General features: G+C 38.1%; 1 protein-coding gene across 1 annotated transcript; it reads left to right on the top strand.

Moving 5' to 3' along the window:
- Positions 1-509: 509 nt before the first annotated feature.
- On the top strand, positions 510-21841 carry LOC306855017 (calcium/calmodulin-dependent protein kinase type IV-like; the record flags this gene model as incomplete). The annotated part of the gene is made up of 11 exons (XM_079393392.1): positions 510-616; positions 5819-5897; positions 5990-6052; positions 6174-6256; positions 7176-7248; positions 18027-18117; positions 18245-18319; positions 18512-18587; positions 19575-19701; positions 19927-20079; positions 21362-21841. The coding sequence occupies 11 exons, from the start codon at positions 510-512 to the stop codon at positions 21839-21841; spliced, it is 1407 nt and encodes a 468-aa protein (XP_079249518.1).
- Positions 21842-22411: the final 570 nt, after the last annotated feature.

The following is a 22411-nucleotide window of genomic DNA, read 5'->3' as shown; positions in this document are numbered from 1 at the left end:
TATCTGTTGTTTTTCATTCTGGCCAGGACCAAAGCAAAGAATCGTTAATCGCCCTGCATCGCTTGTGACATCGTGAATCGCAGGATTATGATGTTTTCTTGAATGTTGTGTGTCGTGGGAGGTTTGGGACGGGATCTATGACGCCCGTTGGAAGCTGAAGACCCACTTTGAAAACAGCCTTTTTTTTAGTAAAATCATAATATTTAAGATATATCTTCTCGCGAGTTTAGGAAATCGATAGATCAATTGAAAATAGACTGAATTTGGACATCAACTCCAGCCCGCAGTGATGCTTCAGTGTCTGGACTGACTTTTAATATGCGCACTCAGACGGAAATGGAAACCTGGACATTTTAAATCAGTGATCACTTGGAAGCGAATCATAAACACAGACTTCACAGGTCAAGCTGACACCCAGATGTGAAAACGATCGTGTTTTCTGGGCTCCCCTGGTCTAAGGGATTACTTGTATTCATTATAAGAGCAGAACAGTCTTCGGAGGGTCCATCATGCCCACCTCTCGGTCCGGCGCGTGCTCGATGGAATACTGGGTCGATGGCTCGCGCCGAGATGCGACAGTGGAGGATTTCTATAACATGGGCCCAGAATTAGGCAGGTAAGTGCATTACTGCATCCACTTTACATTCGTTTTGATGATATTGTGTAAATACATACATGCACACTATGTACCTATGATTTTATTTTTAATTACATGCCGACCTATATTGTTTTTTTATGACAATACTGGTTCATATAAATATCTGTTAAGTGGTAGAACCAATATTTAATTGTCTAATTTTATTTGTGCTTTTTGGCACAAATAATCTTCAGACTGCAAACAATAAAAACATAATTGTAACCCATCATTGTTGGAGGCTGACCGATAATCGGTTTGACCAATATATATATATATATATATGTAATTATTATTTTTTTTTTTTACGAATTATAACTCTTTTGTACTTAGTTCTTTTGCCATGTTTATGAGATATATGTGCATTATAAGCCAAAACGTATTATTACTAAAATATTCAAAATAGATATATTATGTTTCTTATGTTTAAGTAGAACTTGTTATCATTGTTGTTGTGGAAGGAATACAAAATAACTTAAAAAATCTGAATAAAGAATAGGCTAATATTATATATATATATATATATATATATATATATATATATATATATATATATATATATATATATATGTGTGTGTGTGTTTATGTAACAAATAAATTAAATAAATAATAAACTAAAGTTATTTTCAGGTAAGCTGTTTCCTGTTGAAGTGGTAGTGTGAGATATATATTAGAGATCCAAAACAAAGTGAATATTGAGAAAAAAATATTGTTTGCACCAATTATTGCTCTATTGCTATACTAAATATTTAGCAGTTGATTATATTTACATGTAACTAACATGGATGCTCTAATGTCAAGTATTAACATTTGTGCTGCCTATGTCTATATGTGAGCAAGTGTTCAGGTTTTGTGCAGTAATGCTCAAGGTTATTTTGAACTGCTAATGAGTCTTTGTTGTATGTTATTGGATGGGTGGTTTCTAAACTAATTGAGCTCAAATTTAATCTCCCCTTAGTAAACTAATTATAATGCACTTAATTGAGCACATTAAGGAAGCACCCAATCTTTCCAAATGTCACCAAATGCTCTAAAATGTCATTATTACCTCCCAGGATGTGGGATGCAAATATTGAGCAGATGATGCTGTCACCTGATTTTATTCTGGCATCATGGCCATGTGGCCTGGTGTGATGACTTCTATGGACCTTGTTTACACAAAACGAAATGTTTTAATGTATCTTGTTGCATTGTATGACTGCAAGTACTTTGATGTCTATTGCTGATTATGCTGAGGACTGTTTTTCAGACACTGATGTGTTGAAGTGTTGGATAACAAGGCAGCAGATGGAGAAATGATGGCGTGCTCTTTGAGTGCTCGTCTGATTGAGTCATTCACTGACCATGAAAAGCAAAGACAAGATCTGAGAGACAACATGAAGACACACAAATACTCTATAGTGTATAACATAATGCACCAGTGAAAGAAATTTTCAGTCTTTCGGTCTTAATAGCTGGAAGTTAGGACTTACAGTTTAATTTCCTTCTGCGGGTCTTATGAAGGTAAATGTAAGAGCTATAAAGACCTTTTAAGGCCATGTAAAATAAAATTAAGAAATTGAAGACATAATGTCTATATAGTCTCTAAATGTAAATGTCCCATATTAGCAATGCGTCAAAGTGTGAAAATGTAATGTTCAATAGATCTCCATTTTTGAACCATTTTACAAGAAAAAAGGTCTGAATAACTCCCAAACCTTTAGAATAATCCCAACCCCTAGAATACAGAAATAACCTTTTATGTACCTTCTGATCACACTGCACAAAAGGTGATGTTCTTTATGAGTGTTTCTGTCGTTTTGCAGTGCAAATTGCTGAAGAATCTTCTTAGAGTTCACCAGAAAAAGGGATTGTTCACCCAAAAATTTCAATTCTGCCATCATTTACTCACCCTCATGCTGTTCCAAACTTGTATGAATTTATTCCTTCTGTTGACAATAAAAAAGAAGAGTTTGAGTAACCAAACAGTTGCTGGTAGCCATTGACTTCTATAGTTCTATATTACCCACATTCTTCAAAATACCTTATTTTATGTTCCACGCATGAAATAAACTCATACAGGATTGAACAACTTGAGTAAATGATGACAATTGTTGGTTCACCTATGCTTACAAATGGGTTCTTGATTAAATTCAGAACAAGCATCTGTTAATGGGCTCAGAAAATGAACCTAATTTAAAGAGAAAAAAAGTTTGTATACCCCTTTGAGATATTTGTTCTTGTTTTACAGTTTTTCTCAATTGCTTTGGCACATTTTTCCGAAACAGTCTTAACATTCTCTAAACTGTGAGTGCAAATGTCACAACTGTTTGCTGGAACTTCAGAACTTTATTGCATGTCTGCAAAATGTAGTTACTCACCCAAAACATTTCATTCATGCTTAAAAACCTAGTTATCGTGTCAGTAATTTGGCCACCAAAGGCCACCAAAATATAAAATATTTTTGTCATCATGTAAGCCACACTGGTCAAAATGTTTAGTTGGTTTTTCACCGTGACAGTCAACCATGGAAATTAAGTTTTTTTTTGTTGTTTTTTTTTAAATCTGATATTTGTTGAGAAGAGTCAATAGTACATAGAAAAGAAAAAAAAAAAAGTATATGAACATTTGTATTTGTACAGTGCATTTATTTTTGTACGAATGCTTTACATTTAAAGTGAAATCTTGCTTGTCCAATTACTGTACATTTCATATTTCTTATGTTACCACAAATAACGAAAAAATACAAAATGACATCCATGAAAAAAAAATTATTCTTGGTGGACATCCTGTTGCTCTTGTTGGTCAGGCCAAAGATTTTCATCAACATCACATCTGATGTTTTCCATTGCCATGCACCAGGGAAAAAATCTCCTTGAATGCCACACCCATCCCCTGCAATGATCAGCTGTGATGTCCTCACATGCAGCATTCGTGGCATCCAAACAGAGACATCTGATCTTGTGGTCTATGATCATATACTTTCCACCTCCATGCTGAAAAAAAACTCTTCTATTGGATTTAGGAAAGGAGAGTATGGTGGAAGGAACTCCACTGTTATCCTTTCATGTGCAGCAAACCACTACCTAACAATGTTGGTTCGGTGGAAGCTGACATTATCCCAGACAACAACATAATTAGGCAAATCTGGTCTAACTAAACCTCTTTCTTGTTCTGGAATCAGGTCTCTGTAAAGTGTGTTTATGAAGGCCAGGAGAAGTTGGGTATTATAGGGCCCAATGTGTGGAATATGTGTGCTCATATCATTCTCTGAAATGGCAGCACACATTGTAATATTGGCCCCACGTTGGCCTGGTGTGTCAGTTGTGGCTCGGTGTCCAATGAGATTGCGACCACATCTCCGGCCTTTGGACAGATCGAACCCGGCCTCGTCCACAAAAACAAGAATGGGGGTTGTTTCATGTCCTTCTAACTCCATGATTCTCTACGAAGAAACACAGAAACAAAATAAAGTAGATTTTTATTCTAGAGTTCAGTAAATGTTTTCTCTTCTTATGGGTTTCTAAAACTTCAAGTAATACAGGCTTCTTGGAAGTACAGTAAAACTCACTAAGTGCACACCAATAGTTTACCTGGACATACTGGTACCGCAGCTCCTTCACTCTTTCACTATTCCTCTCAAATGGCACCTTGTAGAGTTTCATAGCCATTTGATGTCTTTTCAAAACTCTGTCTATGGCGGAAATGCTGACAGAATTTATATTTGCGAAGACATTATTGTCATTTATGATTGCACTTTGGATCTCTCTTAGTCTGATGGAATTGTTGGCTATGACCATGTTGCAAATTTCTTGTTCTTGCTGATGGTTAAATACTGCTGCTCTGCCACCAGCGCGAGGTTGTTGTGCGGTTCTATAGAATGTACAAACAGACCTGCATTTACCTTTGCAATATTGTTGTTTATAAAAATGCTTTACATACATATTTACATTACAATACATATTTACCTGTTTTCCCTACGAAAGGTTTGCACAATTGATGACATCGTGGACCTGTTTACATTACGCTTTACTCTTCGACCAGCCTCTTCCATTGTAAAACCATGATTTATGACATGATCCACAAGTGTGGCTCTGATTTCATCAGAGACTCTGACTCTTCTATTTCCACCTCTTACTCTATTATGTCTTCCTCTAACACCACCACCACGTATTCTTACGCGTCTTCCAATTGCTCTTCCACAAGCATGTTGCTGCAGTTCAGGGTTGTGGAAGTCCTCCATTCTCCAAAAATGGTAGTGATTGTGCTGTGGGCAATCTACACATATATGCTCCCAAACTTAATTGGTTAAATGGTTGATTCAAATTGTATTGCAATTAGAGGTCATTTGCCAATTTAGCAGACATTACAAACAATGACAATGTAAGATATTTATGGAATATACATGCCTGTATACCAATTTTTCATAATTGAATGGATCATTTTGAATTTGATGGGTTACACAATGAAAAATTATTGAGAAGTTGTGAAGAGTTTGACAGTTTAAGTGAGAATCGACTCATCAGTTTTGATCAACAAACCATATGCAATTAGTTGTTGTGCAAACTGCAGACAATCATACTTACTGTTTGCACACGTGCCAAAGCATTTGCAATTTGTTCAAATCAATAAGAAATTCCAATCTGATGTGAACAAGAAGCTAATTGTTCAGAGATCTGAACTAATTGTTTTGAAAAAAAAAAAATCATTTGAGAATTGAGCCAAAGCAATTGAGAAAAACTGTAATCATAAACTCGTTTAAGTGTTTCTTTTTTTTGCAGTGCATGCAACATTCAATATCATGGCTTTATGAATTTAAGAAGACTTTCTGCTCTGATTTTAGGCCTTAATTTGGTCAAGGGCGAACATTTATGAAACCCGCAGACACCTTGTAAATGTGCATTCCCAAGATTTTCTGTTCTCAAGGACAATGATTGTTTTGACTCAGTTGCCATGGACATAATAGTGGTGATGGGGGAGGAAGAATGTAGGTAAGAACCTCCATGATTAGTTGAGCGGCGGAGGTCAAAGTCATGAAATGCCAACACTTTTTTTTCCTCAAATGCCTTGGTTTTATTAACATCTTCTAATCTGTCACTTTGTGCAATGTGTTTGCGTATGGTATTTGCTATAATGCACAGTTATCGAATTTAAGATCTTTATTTAATTGCTACTCTATAAAGATTGCTTTGTGTTTACCACCAGGGGTGCCACATCTGTTGTGTTTCGCTGTGAAGAGAAGCAAACTGAGAAACGTTATGCTGTGAAGGTCTTGAAGAAAACCGTAAGTTGAGTTGCGATTATAAAGATATCTTCATTTTTTTTTATATCCCAGAATGACTGTTTGAGGTTATGTTCATTGTGTCATCAACTCAGATTGACAAGAAAATTGTGAGGACAGAGATCGGAGTCTTGCTGCGTCTCTCTCATCCAAATATTGTAAGATATTTTTGTTCCCGGCAACATCACATTGTTATGAAATATTTAACATTCATTGTATTCTGTGAGGATATGGATGAGCTTGTTCTGACGTGACTGTTCTCACTTTGTTTTCTTTCAGATTCGTTTGAAGGAAATTTTTGAAACCGTGGCGGAGATCTTTCTCATCCTAGAGCTGGTCACAGGTGGAGAGCTCTTTGACAGGTATGATGTGCTCCATAAATGAAAGGCAGTTCAAATGTGAAACAGAATTTCTGACATTCATCATCACCTTAAAATAATTCAGAAAAAGATAAGATAAAAAATAGAAAGAAGATATTTTAAAGAATGTTTTGTTTGTCCATGCAATGAAAATCAATGGGGTCCAAAACAACACTGAAAAAACAACTTTCACTGTAAAATGTATCAGGGTTTTAGCATTATTAATTTACAAGTATATTTTATTATTTATTATTAATTTGTTAATATTTCTAATGTTTAATATTTATATTTTTCCGTTTAGTAGTAGTAGTAGTAGTAGACTCAAATTTAATAACCTTTTACTATGCATTATACATAAAGGCTTTAAGTAAAGTTTTACCAAAATTATTTTGAATGGTTTTAGTTTCAGTTAACAATAACAGCACTGCACAGAAGAAAGAAAATCCAGATTTGGAACAACATGAGGGTCAGTAAATGATGGCATCGTTAAGCAATGCGATTTACTGTTTGGAGATTATCAATAGATGATCCGCCACCATGCAATGATACGATGAGGGCCAAATGTTTCTCCTTAGATCTTACGTTGGTCCCCAGCACAGGAATCTCATTTATTTTTTATCGTCAACACCTCCCGGCTCAAGGTCTTACAGCTCAGTGGGCTTTCTGTCTGTTCTTCTACCCAGCAGTGAGACGTAATTGAATAAAACAAGTTCCCTATAATTGGTTTAAGTGGGTTTGGTGCAGAGCAGGAGCAGGATGTGTTTGCCTACACACATCCACACACTGCTAAACAGAGCAGTAAATGCTGCCAGAGCCACATACAGACGTCAGATAAACATCAGCTGTTCATGTCTGAAAACATATGATAGTCTATATACGTGCTGTGATGTTTTTATGTTGAATTTGTCATGTGTTGTTTCAGGATTGTGGAGAGGGGCTACTACAGCGAGAGAGATGCAGCTCACGTTATCAAACAGATCCTGGAGGCTGTGGCGGTAAGACCAAATGAATCATGGGATATAAAAATGTGCTTTTCACCAGAGATTTGCTATTCATGTTTGAAAGGCAATAATGGTAATGTGATTGTGTAGCCTTTAAAGAGGAACACAAAATGGCTCTTTTGAAGTAAAGGAGTCTGATGAACTGGGTAGAGATACTCTTATATTCACAATACAAAAGTGCAAAAATGCTGCTTTCAGAAACTTGAAACCATGTTTTTGATGCTATATCTCATTAACATGCCCATGTTTACATTTAGTGTCTAGGTAATAATTGTTAACCTGGACTGCACTAAATAATGACAGTGTAAATTATGCGTGTAAATTTGATAATCATAACAAAGACGTTTACATAGAGAAGTATTAATGGAATATTCTGTTTGCAATACTTAATCAACAGCATTTGTCCCATAATGTTGATTCCCACAAAAATTAATTTCCGTTTAACTTCTTAAAGAAAAAAAAAAAAATCTCAGGTACTTACAATGGAAGTGAATGGGGCAAATACTCAGTGTTTCAATACTATAGCCACAGGATAAAAAAAAATGCATGTTAACATGATTTTAGTGAGAGACATGGCTTAGTAACCTTATCTCTTTAAAATGATATGCAGTTTTACAACTTCGTTGACATAACAACAGAAAGCCATGCACCCTAAAAGATTACGAGGTTTTTACAGAAAAGCTAATATAGTGCTTTTGTAAAACTATAAGCTTTACATTTCTGCTTTTACATTCTTGAAAAAAACTGTCACCATTCACTTGCATTGTAAGTGCCTTGTGTAAGCTTGACAACTGCTTTTCTTTAAAGGGGTCATCAGATGCAAAATTCACTTTTACATGTTGTTTGAACATAAATGTGTGTTGGCAGTGTGTGTACACATCCATCCTATAATGATAAAAATCCACCCAGTGCTTTTTTTTTTAAATCCCCAATAATAATGATCACTCTCTCAGATCAGGCTGTTCTGAGAATCTTGGCAGAGTGACATAGTTCTGCACAGACCCCTCCCACGACTATTGACTGACATGGCTGTTTTAACGTAGACCCGCCCTGAGTGAGCGGTCAACAGTTGTTTCGACGCTGAAGCTGGTGTAGACAAGAATGACTCCTAAGCGATTGAGGTGTTTTGTTGTTGGATGTAATAATGAACATAGCAGTCGTCATTTACTCCCGACATCTGAGCCACAGAAGACGCAGTGGATTTGCTTTGTTTATGAAGGGAATGCGCCCCCCGATCTACCTAAATGTGTCTATGTTTGCGCGAATCATTCGTGATCCAGCTTCCCCTACAGAAGAAGTGAGTATAAGGTTTTTTATGAATCTTTGCAAATCGCCTTTCCTTAATATGCAAGTTAGCAAGCTCCGCGATGAATGCAGCTAAAGTTTACAGTCTCATGAGAACGTCTCGTCACCTCACGGAAGAGAGGGGCAGGGTGAGCAGAGCTCATTAGCATTTAAAGGGACATGTACTGAAATGACTTGCTGTGAACAGAGCCGATTTTGACATGGTAAAAAGGGTGTTGTTTTACACTACCATTGAGAAATTTTAACCAAAGTATGTTGAAAAGACAAGCCAAAGACCTTTCATTAAGATCCTAAAGAATCATATCAACTTGTGTAAAATGGCCATCTGATGACCCCTTTAAAGATAACAAGCCATGTATCAAAATTGTTATGCCACATATGCTGTCAACTGTGCATTAGTGCCTGTCCACTTTTTCAGCAGCACTGTTCTGGAAGTATTTTCCCATTCATTTTCCCATAGGGATTTAAAAAGGCTTTGTTAAAGCATTATAAGCCATGAACCAAACCAACCAGCTATGAGATAATTCACAACATTACAAACTTTGATTTGAAGCAAACAAGTTTATGAAAATCAGACAAAAAAGGCAAAATCTCAAGACTGTTTACTTAACAGCTGTCATGTCTCTGTATGTGAATGTAAACGATCAGCAAAGTTGTAAAGCCGAAATTACGTGAAAAATAAAGTTCTTGTCTCCCAAAAGAAAGAATCGACTCTGAACAGCCTAAACGAGTTGTCAGCAAAGGTCTTTGCACACTAAGTCCGAAATTCTCAGTTGAAACTTTTGCACATTAAAAAACAAATTCGACCTCACATTGTGTCAATCACGATTACACACTGCCTCTTTTCTGCATCCGTAGCAAGCATTTTGATAGGAAAGGATGACAAATATGAAACAAAAAACGCATATGAAAATTTCGGACTCCGTGTGCAAGGACCTTAATTCGAATCGCACTTCCAACATGCACTGTCCAATCACAACAGACTGGGCCATGTGACCAATCAGAGCAGAGTAGGCTTATGGAAACGAGGGGTTTGGAGAGCAGATCTTAGAACTGCTTTAAACTAATCATTTGAGAATCGTTTTCGATATTAAATGCATATTTTGAGAAAAAGAAAGTGTTTTTTGACCTTGCATGCATGTAAACCTGTTGTAGGATACTCCCAACACAATATTAGAAACCTTAAAAATGGCATAAAAGGAGCATTTTAAGTTCATTGCAGAATATGCTTATATATACAAATTATGTCATTCGCAATGCTTCATGGAAGTGGGCGGAGTGTCTCTTCTGATGTGCTTTGCTTGCTGCAACTCTCTGATTGGTGGAATTTTCTGTGTAGCAATTTGGGTAATGTAGTTTCTCACCACAAATTCTGCTTTCAAACATGATTACTTTAAAAATCAATTGAATGAATGTGAAATTGATAAATAATATAACCAACTAGCATGATATAAATATACGTGTCATGAGGGACAGCGGTTATTTTAATGCATTCTCAGCCGGAGGATTACTGTATGTGTTGGCGTGGCTGAACACATGTCCAGCAATGGGCTGACAGTGGAGGGGTTTGGAGATGTGGGTCAGTCTTGTCGTCACTCACAAGTGAACGGTAGAGTAAGCTGATGTGTGTGCAGAGCTGCTAGTGAAAAATAATCTTCTCAGGGAAAAAAAACATTGCAATTTTTTTCCCCGGCTTTTAATCTTCCTGAGCAGGAGGAATTTGGGCTGGCATTGCATAACAGCTCAGCAATCTGACAATGAAGCTACAATGCGGAGGCCACATTTATGTGTTGAATGTTTGTGTGTGCCGATCGGATCTGCTTAATCCACATTGTCTATGATATAATCTGTAGGGCTCGATTGTGACATAAGGTTTATGTATGTTGTGGCGGGAGGAGCAAGCGACAGACACAGTGGGCGTGGTTGTCAAGCCTCGGAGAGGTTTTTATTAAACAATAAAAAGGGAAAATAAAGTGTCCAAAGGGAAAAGTGTCCAAATAAACAGGGAACCTGGTGTCCTCGCTGTGCCGCGGGGCTAGTGAAGGAGGGTAGTGTTCATCAGGGAAGGGTCCAGGGAAGGGGCGGAGTCCGGTGGCCGCACGCGCTCCCCTCTCGGGGCCGGGAGCGAGTGGCGGCGGCGTCTCTTGCGCGGCTCCTTCCATCTCCTGGATTCCCGGCGCTTCTGGGGGATTCGGCGGCTCGGCATCCTGGCCCGTCAGCCGCCTAACGGGTGCGGCAGTCCTGCTCGACGCACCCTTCCTGGACCCACGAGGACACCAGCGTGCATGCACGGGGAAGAGACCGGTCTCCCGAGGAGAGGCGCGTTCGGCATTTAACGGCGGCGGTGATGAGGCTCTATTCACGTCAGGTGCGCCTCATCACACGCCGCCAGCCCTGGCTGTTTCAGCGCCCCTCCTCTCTCACACACCCACTCCTGTCGGGAGCCTGGTGAAGGGCGGCGAATATGGGACGGGGTGGTGATGATGGACAGGGGGGAGGCAGCCGACTCTTCACAATGTGCATATATGACAATTTTGGGAAGTGCTTGTATTTGTCTCTAACCATGTGTTCCTCAAGAGCTCAACTGGGCGATGTGTCCAAAATACTTTCCCAATATTTTTATTTATTCGCAATATTAATTTACCATTATTACTTTCCACGTGTTTGTTAGACTTTGAGAATGAATGTAAACTAAATTAGTTTGTTCACATTTAACCTCCGCAGAGTAGCTACCTGTTGTGTATGATTGACATACCACATACTTCATAGATGGGCGCTGCTGTGATTTAGGTTAAAAACGCATAAATGCTCAGTACAACAAACAATCTGTTTAACAAACAAACTATAGTGACCAAGTAATAAACACAGTTACTCACACTTGTGTTGCGACATTACTGTCAGATCCAATATAGTCAGCACAGCATCATCCTTTAGTTTCAGTCTTTCTGAAAATCCCGCATGGAATTGTGCCTTGTTTGAACGAATAAACGAATCTGCGGTAAAATTAAGTGAACAAAGGACCGAGTTCTTACTGACATGGTCTGGAACTTCATTCAAAATAAAGTTCATACACTCTTTCCTAATGTTGGGATCAGAAGGAAGGCAATGTAAAGTTTTTCCACATCTTGGCACTGGACAGTGTCTTCTTATCAAATACTAAAAAAAAAAATACTATTTGGACTTGGCAAACCAACTAGCAACCACAGAAGCAGCTGCATAGCAGCCTGCTAAATCCAGTCAGAACACATTGGCAACCATAAAGCAGCGCCCTGGCAAACACCTTATATTAAATAATATTAAAATCTAACATTGTTTATAATTTTCCAAATTATTTAGCCTGATATTTAAACATAAAATAAAAACACCACCATCCCAACCCTGTTCGAACCTTCTTACAGAGTATTTAATTACATGTTTACAGTGTAATAAAACTCCAGAAGCTTATTTCAACCGAGCACAGAGTGTGTAGTAGAACTGACTCACCTCCGGTTTTCACACTAGTCATGTGCTAAAACACAAGAGTGACTCCTGCCGCCTTCAATTTACACTCCGTCATCTGCCAAACACTTTCTGTACTTGTGTAGGATTCTGCTAGGCTCACATTTACCAGGAAATCATTGTCTCCTCGCCCGCCATGATCCACTATTATATTTTTGGAATTGTGTTAAAGGAACAGCATCTGTCTTGTGCCTACGAACACAAAATTAATTAACACAGGCTGACACAGTATGAGTCATCCCCGCACTTATCAGACAGCAGATCACAGACGCCCATGCCTCGATAATGGAGAACGACCCCATGATCTCAACAGTGCTAGAAAAACCACTTCAGGGAAGACAGGAGGCTTGAAAGAAACATTCTTTCTCTCTCATTCCAGAAACAGTCTGCAATCTGCAGCATCTGGAGCCCAGAGATGATTTTCAACGTAGTTCAGCCAAAAATGACAATTCTGTCATCATTCTGTCAAGTCTTTTCAAACTGGTATTTGAAAAACAAGTGGAGAATTACTGAGGAATGTACTGGTCTGGTCTGTCTTTTACAGGACAAGAGCTTAAAGCCCCATAAAAGTGGTCCATAGATCTTTTGTACTGTATTCCTGTATTTATCTGAAATATGTGAGGAGCAGACTACATATTGACATGGTTATTCCCTTAAAGTCAGTCTTGATCTTTTTAAAGAAGCATAAACTGATACAAATGTATATCTTGAAATGGGGTTATTATATTTGATTAAAACTAAAAGTAAAATCAAAACCAGAAAATACCTGAAATAAAATAGCCCATAAACAAACTTAAACTTATTTTATTTCTTTATGAAATATAAAAACATTTTTTTTGAAAAAAACTAAAATAATTAAAACATTTAAAAAAACAAATAAAATCACAAAACATACAACAAATGACTAAAGCTTTAACAAAAAAATGAAATAAAAACAGAAAATATAAAATTAAGAATGATTTCAAATGTACTGGCAAAATGCGCAAATTTTCAAAAATGAGTTATTTTTATTTTCACATTCTCCATTAAAATACCTTCAAAATGATATATGACTGTTGGAATCAGATAAAAAAAATGACTGAGCTATCGTTTGAAGGCAATAGAAGCAGCAGATCTGATTTTGAGAAAAATCGAGTTAAAGATTCCAAAGCAGAATCACCAAGCAACGTTGCATATTTTCCTCCAATTCTTTTCTTAATAATAATTACTATATTATTAATCACAATATAGCTATTTTTATTTTATCTTTGTTATTAAAAACAAGAACAAAGATGCAAATAAACAGTATTTAATCAAGAGCAGTGAGTGATTCCGTCTTTTCTTTTAATGTAACATTGAGACAGATCTATATTAAGACAGATCTACATGCATGGATCAAATATAATGTTACACATCAGATTTTCCCCCAACTATTAACTAAATGTTCATGTCAGATTATGATGTGAATCACACCAATATATATTTCGCAATAATGTACTTTACAAGCGAGATCGGGCGCTAGCGGTTAAGGCACGTCTTATGCACTTATGCTTTGCACATGTCAGTCAGTACGGTCGTCATCAGCATGGGTTTGAAAATCATATTTCACTTGTTTGGACTCATGTCATCGAGAATTCGATATGAATATTATCAAAGCTGGAATGCTGCGCTTTGCAACAATAGACTTACAACTTGTGGTGAGATGCAGTAGCCGTCGTCCAGAAGTGCGCAGAGAAAAGGGTACTCCTCTCAGAAAATGTACAAATAAAGATCATTTTAGATGTTTAATTAATATTTGGAGCATTGGGAATGCTAGAAGAGGGCTTAATGAACTCATTTTTGTGAAAACCTCAAATTCGACCAAAACGGACATTTTTCACTTCTTTTGCCTGTAGCTCAAAATTAGCCCGTGCGACTTCCGACTCATTTCGCCAGAACGGGTCACAAATTATTAATAAAATTAAAGTTGTAACGAATGAGAGCGTGACAACAGAGATCCAAATGCAAGCTTTTATTAAAACAGTACGTAATCCAAACAGGCAGGGTCCAACACAAGCCAACAGTAATATCCAGGGCAAAGCAGAAGATTAATCCAAAATGAGCGATGGTCAGGCCAGGCAGCAAGCAATCACAATAAACAGAGAAACAGTCCAAGGTCAAAAACAAGGCAAGGCAATGGCAATGATAACAGAATGAAACGCTCAGTAATGTCCGCTAGCAGTGAAACAAGACTTCGCGATGTGGTGTATGTGTCTTAAATAGTCCTCCTGATTGAAACCAGCTGTGTATGAAATCAGTTCCTAGGCATGGCGTGTATTGGGAAATGGAGTTTATGAGACAATGGTACAGGTTCTGGATGGAGTGCCCCCTAGAGAAGCTCGTGGGCAATCCAGCTGGACATCGTGACATAACCCACCACCCCTTAAGGAGCAGCTTCCAGGTGCTTTCTAAAGCTGAACAGACAAGTCTAGGAGGGAGGTGGAGCGGAGGTGCAACAGGGGGAGGGACGGAGGGCCAGGTCCATGTGGCAGACCGTGGGACGGTAGAGGACCTGAACCATGGAGCAATGGCAGACTGTTGCACAGTGGAGGACCTGGGCCATGGAGTAATAGCAGACCATGGATCAGTGGGGGACCTGGGCCATGCAGCGATAACAGACCATAGATCATTGGAGGACCTGGGCCGTGGAATAGAGGCAGACTGTGGAATAGTGGAGCAGGGGACCACCAGGTCAGATCTAGAGGAGCATGGATCCATAGCGGAGTCTACAGGGCATGAAGCCATAGCAGAGCCGGTAGGGTAGGAAGCCATGGCGGAGCAAAAGACCACCACAGCAGAGCAGACAGATTAGAAAGCCATGGCAGAGACTGAGGCCTCGGAGACACTGAAACACAGAACATAAACAGATTATTCAAGACCCCAAGAGTCGAGGCTGGATGCCAGGATCAGTCCTTGCGGCCAGACACACAGTGAGTTCATGTGCAGCCCCTTTAGCCTCGTCCGGACAGTCATAGTGTTCACAGACGGCCTCTGTTGTTGTGACTAGGCAGGTAGAGATTACGAGACTGGCCTCCTTGGCTGTAGCAGGACAGATAGAGAGTTCTGAAACTGCCTCCTTAGCCATAGCAGGACAGGCAGAGAGTTCAGAAATGGCCTCCTTAGCCATAGTAGGACAGGTAGAGAGTTAAGAAATGGCCTCCTTAGCTATAGCAAGACAGACAGAGAGGTCACAGGCAACCTTTCTGGCCATGACAGGATACTGAGTGAATTCAGAGACAGTCTTTACGATAGCAACAGGCAGGGCTGAGAGTTCATGATTTGTTTCTAGGGCCGAGACGGGTATGATAGGGGATTCACTGACGGTCTCCATGACCTCGTCAGGACAGACAAAGAGTTCATAAGTGTGCACCCCCGCCATCTCTGGAGGTTCTGCAGCGGATGCCACCACCTCTGGAGGTACTGCAGCAGTAGCATCAGGAGATACAAACACAGAGAATTCAGAGTGATCACTTTCGGCCGTAACAGAGGCATCAGGCAACAGGAAGAGCTCATTAACATTCTCCTTGACAGGACAGGTATAAAGCTCAGCACAGGTTCCTTCAACCATGACATGACAGTCTGGGAGTGAATTGCTGGGGGCCACCACCGTGCAAGGAGCTGAAACGGGCACCGCCACCTCGGGAGGTTCTGCAGCATGCTCCGCCACCTCTAGAGTAACTGCAGCATGGCCTCTGGAATTTCAGTGCTGGTGTATGTAGCCCAAACAAACCATAAAGCAACACCCATTATGGGAAGTGCTGCAGAGAGGGTGATCAGGTCAGGAGCAGGAGGGCTAGGGTGAGTTGATTTGGAGATATCAGTTGTGCATGCTGACGCCAGCCATGCATCCCTCACACTGGAGTCACACAAGAGTCCAGTGATGGGTATTGCGTGGCATTAAACTTGATATTTCTTTACTCAGTCCAAACCCAAAAAATATCTTTCAAGAAACTTTCCTTAAAGTCTGTCTGGTAGGAAAGTTCACAGAACTTAGCCACATAATCTTAAATGGGCAGCTCACCTTGACGGAGGCGCATGAGACGATCCTCTCTGAAACTCAGGTTTGGAACGACATGAGGGTTAATAAATGAGGACAGAATTTTCATCTTTCAGAGAACTATTCTGTGAAGTCAGAAGACGCTGAATACCGAGTCTGTCTCTGCTTTCATGACAGCTGTTTTAACAGAGAACTACTCCAGTCTGCCTCACTGAACTCATCTTCCCCACGTACACTCCATCAGGACTTCAGAGAACCGTGGATGTCATCTACAGTAACACACAATCAGACACACAAACATGTTCCTAGAGCTGTATAATAACTCCTAATGAATTCAATAAACATAACAAATTACCTATTAGAGCAGCTCTACTAAATGAGGGGCGGTGGGGGCTTTGCAGAAATGCATATTACTCTGTGAGATGAAGAAAAATTCAATTTTTTTCAATGTTGCTGCAGTCACATTTGACAGGTTTTCACTGTTGATCCAGTTAATCCATGATGCTCCTTCCATGATTCAGTGAAATCCTGCAGATTCCACTGAAATTCACCAAGGAAGCATTGTCTTAAAGGGATAGTTTATATAAAATTCCCTTATGTCGTTCTAAACCTGTATGACTTACTTTCTTCCGTGGAACACAAAAGATATTCTAAAGAATTTTAAGATTGCATATGTCCATATAATGAAAGGCAATAGAGTCAAATGTTGTTTTGGACCCCACCAGTGTTGGGGGTAACGCATTACAAGTAACTACATAATCTGAGTTACATAATCTGATCACTTTTTAAGTAACTAGTAAAGTAACGCATTACTTTTTAATTTATAAGGAAATATCTGTGTTACCTTTTCAAATACGTAACACCAGTTTGTTTTCCATGTCTTGAATGACAGCTTTCGCGTTTCCATGTTGAGAGAAATCAGGAGTAACGGTCTTTGCACACTCCAAAATGTTTGTATGCGTTTTTTCATTTTTTTCGTATTCGTCATTCTTTCCTATCAAAATGCTTGCTACGGATGCGAAAATACAGAAAATCAAAAATGGTCAGAATTTTTTATGATGGATGAAAGTTTTGGAGGCAGTGTATAAGCGTGACTGACCCAACGTGAAGTCATATTTATTTTTTAACGAGCAAAAATTTCAGTGGAGACTTTTTTTGTGCGTGCTGTGTGAACATGATGCTTACTGTAGTTCTAGACTAAATATGAATATGTATTTACTTATCTCACCTGCACAAAAACAGATTCAGCATTCCTCAAAATGAATAGTCTCAGACAGTTAAATGCAGAATAGTCTCAGAATATTATACAAACTTGCAATAATGAAATATCTTAATACAAATATCATTTATATTACCAATGTCTTTTGCTACTGACCTTCGATGATCCAATTCAACCATACTAAGCAAAAATGACACATTTGTGTTTTATTTTTGTTATTGCTGCTGAATAGTGTTGAACTTTCTTCTCCTGCATCATATTTTCGTGCAATTTGTTTGAGCTGCGCCCTCTATTGTACAGACATGAATTTACACTTCCTTTAGCCTGCGGCGTATTCGTTTCACTTTTGTTGTGAAAGGGCTTTTACATTTGTAAAATAACTTTTTTATATTAAAAACAAACAAGCAAGCCCTGCCCAGATTTAAAAAGTAACTCAAAAGTAATGTAATGCATTACTTTCCATAAAAAGTAACTTAATATTATTGTCATTTTTATTAATAGTTTGCATTAGTTTTAAATTTTTATATTCTTCATTTTAATTTACATTTTTGTTTTTATTTTTAATTATTACTAAAAACTTTTTTTTGTTTTGTCTATATAGATTTTTTATTTAATCTAAACTAAATGAAAAGGATAAATGTTTACTTGGGAACTGATTGTTTGTTATTACTTTTTTTTTTTTTTGTTAACTATAATAACTCTGCTTTTGATACCTCTGTTCTGTTTATTTTGCAGTACTTACATGAGAATGGAGTTGTTCACAGAGACCTCAAACCAGAAAATCTTCTCTATGCTGACTTGTCAATAGATGCCCCTCTTAAGATAGGTAACAAGCTGTATACTCATACAATGAATCAGTTACAGCTTTGATGCAGGAAAATTCAGACTGACCAGTGAACTCTTTCATTAATGAATGGGTTTTATTCATTCAATCTTTTCTGTAATGTCCACAGCGGACTTTGGTCTTTCTAAAATAATCGATGAGCAAGTCACGATGAAGACGGTATGTGGAACCCCCGGCTATTGCGGTGAGTCAAAATTGAAGATAAGACATTGTTTGTGCTGTTTTAATCACCCTATTTCCGATTTCCTTATTTTTAAAAGATACCGCTGAGATAAAAGTAATTTAGTTGTCCACAAGCAAGCAAATTCCAGTGAATGACTAATAAAGTTTCATCAGGCAATTCATTTGCAATCATTTGCAATATTCTCACATCCAGCTCCTGAGATCCTCAGAGGAAACGCTTATGGTCCTGAGGTTGACATGTGGTCGGTGGGAGTCATCCTTTATATTTTGTGAGTAAAGCATTCATGTTTGTTCAATTAGTGGTCGCTTTTATCTGACTTGCAAATGCACTGTATTCCCATATTTCTCAGAAATATGTGAGGAACAGACTGAAAATTGACACAATTTGACGAATCCGTTCACGGAACGTTCCTGCAGCTCAAATAATAGAGTGTGGCGCTCGCAACGCCAAGGTCATGGGTTCAATTCTCAGGGAATGCATGAACTGATATGAAAGTGTACCTTGAATTAGGGTTATTATAGTGAGATTTCCTTGTTGTTACATGTACCATCTAAGATAAAATTCATTTACATGTCCACATTTAAGCAAATTCCAGCGTATGACTAATAAAGTTCCATTAGCCAATTCATCTGCAATCATTTGCGTGTATTCTCACATCTACTCAACATGTGCATATAATCTTAAGGTGCTAATGTTATTAGCAGTTTCACAATACAGTTTTTTTAAAGTATACCAGAATAATATAAGGCAAGGGCAGAGGTTTGTAAAATTACTGAGAAAAAAAAGGAAGAAAATATATGATTTTTAAGAATTTAGTACTTTTATTCAGCAAGCATGATTAATTTCATCAGTGACAGAAAACAAATTAAACTAAACTGTTCTTTTGAACATTCTATTTATCAATGAATCCTGAAAAAAATGTTTCAAGGTTTCCACAAAAACATTAAGCAGCACAACTGTTTTCAACATTGATAATTAATAAGAAATGTTTCTTGATCAGCACATGATTTCTGAAGGATCAAGACTGAAGTAGTGATGCTGAAAATTCAGCTTTGCCATCACAGAATTTTTTTTTTTAAATATATTAAAATAGAAGAGTTATTTTAAATTGTAATAATATTTAACCATTTTACAGTTTTTTCCTCCTCCTCCTTTTTTTTCTCGCTTGTTGTTGTTTCCCCTTCACTTCATTGTGCAAATTATAAATTGTATTTTCTCTGCTATCTGCCTCTGTTCTTTCTTTCTCCACCCTCAGGCTGTGTGGGTTTGAACCATTTTTCGATCCAAGGGGGGATCAGTACATGTACAGTCGCATTCTGAACTGCGATTACGAGTTTGTCTCCCCCTGGTGGGATGAAGTGTCTCTCAATGCAAAGGATCTGGTGAGTATATCATTATTGTCACATATCATTATTGTCCTGTTTGTAATCCTGATTATGTTCATGCACTGCAGACTGATTTCAGATGAGATGTGAGAGAACAATATCTCCATCAAAATATCAACATCTGACTCAGATGCTCATTTGATTATTCAATCATCTGAGCTTTCCTGCTCTTTGTTTATTCACCATTAGCTGTTGGTTATGTTTGTTTGATGTTGTCTGTAGGTTAGTAAGCTGATAGTGCTGGACCCTCATAAACGGCTCACAGTGAAACAGGCTCTGGAGCACCCATGGGTGCTTGGAAAAGCAGCACGATTCTCCCACATGGACACAACACAAAGGAAACTACAGGAATTTAATGCTCGACGCAAATTAAAGGTCAGCCAGCAATAGCTATGATAAATAAAAATGTCCACAATAAAGAAAAAGACAACCTTTTAAAACCTGTTGAGATTTTAGAAATGTATTGTATTCAAGATGTTTGCATATAATTTAAATTGTAATAAAAGTTATAATGAATCTTTTTAATAACTTTTTTACTTTTATAAGTGTATATTTTAATCTTTAAATATATTTATCAAGGTACAAATTATTGGGAATTATTAATTCATGAATATGTATAATAAGCAACATTTTATGTTTTTTTATGTTAGCAAATGACTTTGATTTGGTGGACAAAAGTATTATTATTTTTGTAATTAATTAATTAAATATTAATAAGCATTGAAGCAGCTTTGTTAAAATGTTCTCTTTTTAATAAATTATAAAATATTATGCATATAACTACTTAAAGGGATAGTTCACCCAAAAAGTACAATTCTGTTATCATTTACTTACGCTCATGTCACGGCAAACCGATAAGACCCATAAGACTTTAATCTTTGAAAGACAAATTAAGAGTTTCTTTTTAATTAAACCTGGGAGGTTTCCATCCCTCCATTGAAAGTCCAGGTAACCATAGCTAAGAAGATCCAAAAAGGTCATAAATTAAATCTGATCATCATATAAAGTAATCATACATGAGATTTGAGACATTTTCATTTTTGGATGAACTGAAAAACTTTAAACATTCCTTCTCTCATTCTTTTAATGAGGCTTTTTCTTCATTATAAAATCAAGACAGTTGTGCAAAGCTGATTTTTTTTGGCTTTATGCACCAAAATCAATTTGTGTGTTCAAGCCATTATGAACACAAATTGAATTTTGTTATGTATTTTAGAATAAATTCATATGTAGGGCAAAACATGGTGATGCCATTGATATTTAAAGGGGTATTTCATCCAAAAATGTAGATTCTGTCATCATTTACTCACCCTCGGTTTGTTCCAAACTGGCTGTGGAACATAAAATTGGATATTTTGAAGAATGTTGGCAACCGTTGACTTTCAATATATGGGGGGAAAAAATACTATGGAAGTCAATGGGTACGTATGGGTTTGGTTGTATGCGTTCTTCAGATGTCTTATGAGTTAATTGGAAGAAAGTAACTCATACAGCTTTGGAACTGAGTGAATGAGTAAATGATGACATAATTTTCATTTTGGCATCAAATGTTGTTCAGTGTAGCATATTATGCTGTGATTTCTGTGCTTTTTACGAGCAGAATTGTGAGTATTCTACTGAACCATCACACAGTAATCATAAGTTATTCCGTCCATAGGCTGCTATGAAAGCTGTGGTTGCCACAAGCCGGATGCACGAGGGCTCACGACGGCGGACAGACAGCTGCGAGATGCCCAATGCCGACAAGACCTCACGCCAGAGCAGCATACAGAAGGACAATACGCTGGATTCTCAAAGAGAGCCCATTCCCATTAAAGAGGGATCTGAGCAGGTTGAAGACGGGGCCCCGAGTCCCTCGAGTCCCCCCCTCCATCCTACCCATAAATCTAAACCTTCTGTGCGCTCCGGGCCCATGTCCACTCGCCCACCCCTGATAGCAGAGGGTCACAGGCAGACCTCCGTCCTTCCAAAGGCTCCAGTGGTTCGGCCCAGGGTGCCCAAGAAGAGCTGCTCAGTGGATCCCGGGGGCAAACACGAGCCTTCGCCATCGAGCACCACCCCACCCAGTACCAAGAACCTCAGTAATGGTTTCACCATGAGCGTGGAGGCGGGCTGCAGCACAGCAGAATGTCAGTAGCCTGTATGATCTATAGATTTGAATTCTATGATCTATAGATTTGAATTCATGCTAAACACAAAGGAGGACAAAAACCATGGTTTGACAACACACTGAGAAATTCCTCTTCTCCTCTTCCATATTTACCATGGGATATTTTGATACTGGACTGACGTATGATGAGCTCTTCATATGGAGGCATGTGGCTTTAGGTTAGCGGCACAGCAAACATCGTCGTTTTTCTCTTTGCACAAGCATTGTGAATAAGATTGTCTCTCATCTGAACTGAAATTAAGTTTACTCTTTCTTCTTTTGCTATCATATGCAACTGTTCACACAATCCTATTCTCTCTGTAAAGGTAGTGAGGTTCATGTATCTGTGATGTTGTGATAGTATATATTTGTTTAGGAATGATTGCTAAAAGACCCTAAAATTTGTATTGCATACACTATTCATACATTAATATATATATTATATATATACACCTCTCAGAATCTGCGAAATGTTAATTATTTTACCAAAATAAGAGGGATCATACACAGTGCATGTTATTGTTTATTTAGTACTGACCTGAATAAGATATTTCACAT

The sequence above is a fragment of the Barbus barbus genome (assembly GCF_936440315.1).
Source record: "Barbus barbus genome assembly, chromosome: 35".
In the NCBI taxonomy this organism is placed as follows: Eukaryota; Metazoa; Chordata; class Actinopteri; order Cypriniformes; family Cyprinidae; genus Barbus; species Barbus barbus.
This window is presented reverse-complemented; position numbering and strand designations above follow the sequence as displayed.